Source organism: Schistocerca nitens, chromosome 2, assembly GCF_023898315.1.
Source record: "Schistocerca nitens isolate TAMUIC-IGC-003100 chromosome 2, iqSchNite1.1, whole genome shotgun sequence".
Classification (NCBI taxonomy): domain Eukaryota; kingdom Metazoa; phylum Arthropoda; class Insecta; order Orthoptera; family Acrididae; genus Schistocerca; species Schistocerca nitens.
The window spans coordinates 1,166,424,510-1,166,431,351 of record NC_064615.1 but is presented as its reverse complement, the minus strand read 5'-3'; the positions used below and the strand labels follow the sequence as shown (position 1 = coordinate 1,166,431,351).

The 6,842-nt window shown below is 40.9% G+C and overlaps 1 protein-coding gene across 1 annotated transcript; it reads right to left on the bottom strand.

The window, feature by feature from the left end:
* Positions 1 to 5,237: 5,237 nt before the first annotated feature.
* Positions 5,238 to 6,512, bottom strand: LOC126235628 (zinc finger protein 271-like). Its single transcript, XM_049944339.1, has one exon. It carries the CDS (start codon positions 6,510 to 6,512, stop codon positions 5,238 to 5,240), a length of 1,275 nt encoding a protein of 424 aa, XP_049800296.1.
* Positions 6,513 to 6,842: the final 330 nt, after the last annotated feature.

Below are 6,842 nucleotides of genomic sequence, written 5' to 3'. Positions count from 1 at the left end.
TTCATACAGTCAGTTGAGCATGTAAGTACTCTCATTTATCCTGTTTCATAAACTGACATGGCTGGGAGTGCGGTGTGCTGACCACATGCCCCTCCCCATCCACATTCAGTGATGCCTGTGGGCTGAAGATGACCGATTGGTACCGTTGGGCCTTCGTGGCCTGTTCAGGAAGAGTTTAGTTTTTACAGGCAAGCATGTAAGTACCCTCATTCATCTATATTTTGTTGTACTTGTAATTAACCTAGTTTCACGTATTTTTCATCAATTTTCGTAATTTTACCAGGTTTTCTGTAACAAACGCATTTTTCCAAATTACTCGAGTTCCAAATCATCACTCTTGATGAGTTGGCACGTCAACAGAACGTCTCAACGCCTCCATCTCATGGTACTATCCGCCAATGGCATCACAGCATGATTCTCAATTCTGTATCATTGATAAAACGCAATTGTTAACCCGATTTTATTCGCTGAGTTAAGACAAGTATTGTCTTTGGCGTCGCATTCATCTACAGAACTCTTCCACTTGATATTTTCTTATGCAAGTTAATGACATTATTTGCTTCATACACGTTCGTCATTGCTACTTGATTTACCATATGAATAATACGAGGGCCGTTCAGAAAGTAACCTCCGGTTGATTTAAAAAAATACACCAAGTTAAATAAAAATATTTTAATATATACATCTTACAACTACATCTTTGCACTATTTTTCTACATAGTCTCCATAGCGATTGAGGCACTTATCGTATCTCTTCACAAGCTTTGAAATTCCTTCTGCATAAAAATCACCCGCTTGTGCGTGGAGCCAGCCTGTGACCGCATCTTTGAGCTCTTCGTCGTCATCAAACCGCTGTGACCCGAGCCATTTCTTCAAATGCATGAAGAGGTGATAATCACTTGGCGCCAGGTCTGGGCTGTAAGGTGGATGGTTGATAACGTCCCACTTGAAGGACTCAAGAAGGGCCGTTGTTCTGCGAGCAGAGTGAGGACGGGCGTTATCGTGCAAAAAAACGATACCGGAAGTCAGCATACCACGGCGTTTGTTCTGTATAGCCCATCGTAACTTTTTTATTGTTTCACAGTACACGTCTTGATTAATGGTCGTACTACGTTCCATGAATTCAACCAACAACACCCCTTTGGCATCCCAAAACACCGTTGCCATCAGTTTTCTGGCAGAAAAATCTTGCGAGGCTTTTCTAGGTTTGGTAGGCGAATTTGAATGTGCCCACATCTTTGATTGTTCTTTTGTCTCAGGGTTCACGTACTTAATCCAGGTTTCGTCACCGGTCACGATTCTGTCTAACAATGGTTCTCCTTCGTCCTCATAACGTGACAGAAATTCTAATGCAGAGGCCATTCTTTGAGTTTTGTGGTGGTCGGTAAGAATTTTGGGCACCCATCGTGCACAGAACTTACGGTAACCCAATCTTGCTGTCACTATCTCGTACAAGAGAGTCTTAGAAATCTGTGGAAAACCAGTAGACAACTCCGACATTGAGAAACGTCGATTTTCACGAACTTTTGCATCAACTGTCTGAACGAGTTCGTCAGTCACCAATGATGGTCTACCACTCCTCTCTTCATCATGAACGTTTTCTCGTCCACTTTTAAATAAACGTACCCATTCACGGACAACTGCTTCACTCATAACTCTTGGTCCGTACACGGCACAAAGCTCATGATGAATAGCTGCTGCAGAATATCCTTTGGCTGTAAAAAACCTTATGACAGCACGCACTTCACATTTGGCGGGGTTTTCTATTGCAGCACACATTTCAAACTGCCACAAAAACTAAACTAGCGCAGGTACGACGTTCACTCGACCACGGCTTGATGCCGACTGACCTGTTGAGTGCGTGAACGCACAGATGGCGTCGCTACTCCCCCCACAACCCGCACTGTGACCAATCGGAGGTTACTTTCTGAACCGCCCTCGTATGTCTACAATTAAGTATAGATGCAGACTTGGGCAAACTAAGTATCGTTGTTGCTGTGGTATTCACTCTGAAGACTGGTTTGAAGCACCTCCACATTAGTCAGTTCTGTGAAATCCTCATCTCTGAACAGCTACAGCAATGTACCTCCATCTGAGCTCCATTCAACACTTGATCTCGATCTGCAACTTCTACTTCCCACTCTTTCCACCAATGCAAAACTGACGATTCCTTGATGCTAATATCTTCTTTTACTTAATTTGTACCATACATTTTTATTCTCCCCAATTACATTCAGTTCCTTCTCATTATTTACACGTTCTATCAATTTTGGCATTCCTCTGTAACAGGACATCTCCAAAGATTTCGTTTTCTTTTTGTGTGAACTGATTATCGCTCATGTTTCACCTCCCCCCAAGGCTATATTCCACACAAATGCCTTCAGAAGAGATTTACTGTCATCTAAATTTCTAACAGACGCTAACAAATTCTTCTTTTCTGAAATGCTTTTCTTTATATAGACAGCCTGCATTTTACATCCACTCTACTTTGCCCATCATCAGTTATTTTGCTACTCAAATGGCAAATCTCACCCATTATCTTCAGTCTTGATATGTGAGGACATTTTAGCTGTTTCATACACCTAGAAAAACCATGTGGAAGAGTTTGGTTATGGGTAGCTCTCCCATTGATCACAAATAATTCTGAGGGCTTGTCTTCTACAGTGGCCTTGTTTTCACTTAAGGTTTCAGAGCTTTGTCAAATTCTTCTAGCGATATCATATCTCCTATCTCATCTTCATCTATTTCCTATACCTTAAAGTTTAAAATCTAGTTTATAAATCTGTCTTGTCATATAATCAATATGACATCTACCTGTGTCCCCAGGTCTCTTCCATGTTTCTTAAACCAAGTGTTAGCAGTGATTAAATTATGCTGCACGCAAAATTCTACCAGGACAATTCCTCTTTCATTTCTTTCCCCCAGTCCATATTTTCCTATAATTTTTCAATCTCTTCCCTTTTCTATGATCGGCTTCCAGGCTGCCATCACAGTTAAATTATCGTCATCGTTAACTATCTATACAATTTCCTTTATTTCGTTTCATATTCTTTCAATCGCTTCACCGTCCATGGACCTAGTTGGTATGTAAACTTTTACTACTGTGATGGGTCCATATATACCTTGGCTGTGAATGTGAATACTCAAAATATTTAATTTCGCTTCATATACCTTTGCAAAGAGACAAAAACTTTTCAACTGTTCTTTGCTACATGAAATAGGCTCTGGACGAAACCATACACACAGTTCAATGTGAAACCATAGGCTTGCCACTGTATTATTTAATGAATTTTTCATGTACACCAATAAAAAACTTGAATGTATCTTCAAGACTTCCCAGCGTAATGAATATTCCATGAAGTTCCTATATTACAGTCTGACTATGTAGGCATTTGGCCATGCTGTTTCGGCTGGCAGCAGAATAGAGTCTTTAGCGCAATAAATCAACAAAAATCCTTATTCTAGTGGAATTACATGCATTCATCCATTATCCATCATCCACATCATCATCCATCCACCAATCTTTATTATCCTCATCATTATCAGCTAATAAGTTTGCCATAACTATGTATTATACTTTGTTAGACATTCCATATTTTTCTCTAAGACCTTTAGAACCATAAAATCCTTTTGGAAGTAAATTTTAATAAATCATTGGAGTTATTGAGACAGCAGGTTTTTAATGGATAAGGGACGGCTGTATATATAATCAGTTCTTAATGTCCAGCCCAAGTTAAATTAATCAGAGTGCAATTACAAGCTGCTAACAAACACTGGAAACCACTTTTTGGTTAGTACTTCAGTGACTGACTAGTGAACTCCACTATGGAATTCATTTGATGAAGGCAGTTTGGTGGCCACTCAAGGTACAGTGCTAAGATTTCCATGTCAAATGTCTGGAACCCCGAAAAGTTCAGAGTAAAATACATGGAATTTAATTTTAATTAAGAAAAATGTAATTACACTTATCAGCACATTGTTGTTATCTGATAATCATCAAAGACTACAACCGCCTTTTTTCCAGGTCATATGTTTCCTACATGCAACATTATGCGTAATCTCTGTATCAGTTATCCCAATGCAGGTAGAGAAAAATATATACTATTTTAATGATTTTACCTATGAATAACTATTCATACTATAATGATATTTATGAACGAATTGGTTTTACATAAACTGATCTCACTTGGCACTACATCATTGACAAAAATTACCTGTTTGTAAGTTTCAGGTTAAAATTATCCCGTGTTTATACTACTCTGGCTAATCTGTTGCTCATTTACATGTGAAAGTGGGACACTATTTGCACAGCCATTATGTTATTTGTAAACTAGTAGTATAAATATCATGAATCAGACAGCCTCCTGAATGTGTTATATTTACTGTAGCATAACATTAACAAACTGAATGATGTCACAGAAACAACCATTTTGAATAGTGCTACAGCTGTACACACAGAATGTCATGTGTGTTATGTTTCTACATGTAGTCACAAACAGCAGGATATTTCTATTAACAGAGTGGTACAGGATATGGAAAACAAGTATTTGCAGCCACTACCAAGAAAAGTAAATTTACTATTGCAAGGGATGTGAGTGTGCCTCCATTAACTGATTAACTATCATACTTCGGGGATACACTTCTGTCTACTTAATATGACAGTTTGTGCACATGCGCAGAATTACGATAGAACACAGACCTTCATCGAACAATAGGAAGAGAAGTCACAATTCACATAATTATGCAAGTTGTTGTGTGAACTACACAATATAGGCACTGTGTTATCCCGTTGGTCTCAATATGTCAGCAGTTTCAAAAAGTTCCAGGAAACTATGCTCTTAACCAATGCAATAGCAGTAAACAGCTAAAGGATGTTTAGTAAATCCTAACTTTAACACCAGTGGCGCAAATGATTTGGTACCCACAGTGTGAGTATGATCATTCCTACAGATATGCGAGACATCAGAGAACACCTTATTAAAGGTGGCGCAGTATCATGGACATTTCCCCTGTATGAATTCACTCATGCACATGGACAGATAAGGCAGCAAAAAAGTTTTATTACAGGTGGTGCACTTCTGAGTACGGACATGCTTATGGAGATCTGAGAATTGAGAGAATGCCATGTTACAGGTGATTCACTTGTATGAAGGTTCCCCTGCGTGAATTCGCTCACGCACATGCAGATGTGAGGCATCAGAGAAAGCCTTGTTACAGGTGGTGCACTTGTATGGAAGTTACCCTGTGTGAATTCGCTCATGAACAAGGAGATTTGAGGTACGAGAGAAAGCCTTGTTACAGGTGGTGCACTTGTATGGACGTTCCCTTGTGTGAATTCGCTCATGCACATGGAGATCTGAGGTTTGAGAGAAAGCCTTGTTACAGGTGGTGCACTTGTATGGACGTTCCCCTGTGTGAATTCGCTCATGCACATGGAGACCTGAGGTACGAGAGAAAGCCTTGTTACAGGTGGTGCACTTGTATGGACGTTCCCCTGTGTGAATTCGCTCATGCACATGGAGATCTGAGGTTTGAGAGAAAGCCTTGTTACAGGTGGTGCACTTGTATGGACGTTCCCCTGTGTGAATTCGCTCATGCCTGTGGAGAGATGAGGTATCAGAGAAAGCCTTGTTACAGCTGGTGCACTTGTATGGACGTTCCCCTGTGTGAATTCGCTCATGCTTGTGGAGAGATGAGGTATCAGAGAAAGCCTTGTTACAGCTGGTGCACTTGTATGGACGTTCCCCTGTGTGAATTCGCTCATGCACATGGAGATCTGAGGTTTGAGAGAAAGCCTTGTTACAGGTGGTGCACTTGTATGGACGTTCCCCTGTGTGAATTCGCTCATGCCTGTGGAGAGATGAGGTATCAGAGAAAGCCTTGTTACAGCTGGTGCACTTGTATGGACGTTCCCCTGTGTGAATTCGCTCATGCACATTCAGATGTGAGGCATCAGAGAAAGCCTTGTTACAAGTGGTGCACTTGTATGGACGTTCCCCCGTGTGAATTCGCTCATGCAAATGGAGAGATGAGGTTTGAGAGAAAGCCTTGTTACAGGTGGTGCACTTGTATGGACGTTCCCCCGTGTGAATTCGCTCATGAACAAGGAGATTTGAGGTACGAGAGAAAGCCTTGTTACAGGTGGTGCACTTGTATGGACGTTCCCCTGTGTGAATTCGCTCATGCACATGGAGACCTGAGGTACGAGAGAAAGCCTTGTTACAGGTGGTGCACTTGTATGGACGTTCCCCTGTGTGAATTCGCTCATGCTTGTGGAGAGATGAGGTATCAGAGAAAGCCTTGTTACAGCTGGTGCACTTGTATGGACGTTCCCCTGTATGAATTGGTGCATGCACATGGAGACTGTGCGCTTTATCTAAAGACTTGTTACAGGTAGGGAACTTGTATTGGAGTTCTCCGGTATGAGTTCGCTCCTGACTGTTCACATTTGAAGTACTAGAGAATATTTTATTGCAGCCCATACTACTGTCTGAGTACTCCATTTTGTCCATGATACCGTTATCAGTTGATAGTGAAGTGATATCTAAATAGTTCTCTTCCGATTGTATTCTGTCTTCGTTAGTATCCCTAACGTTAACGCGTTTAATGCATATTTGAGCTAAGTTCTTGCCCTTGCAGTTCATTTTACTACATTGAGCCCGACTACAACTGTTCGGTTGGGTAGATGAAATGCTATTCGTATTATCTTCTACTTTAGAGGCAGAGCTCTTTGCTGTATCATGCGTCAGGTCTGTGTAGTTATCACTGTTACTGTTCTTGCACTCTCCATCTTCATGCTCGATTGCAGTAGTACAGCTGACTTTGGAAGGCATGCTTCGTCC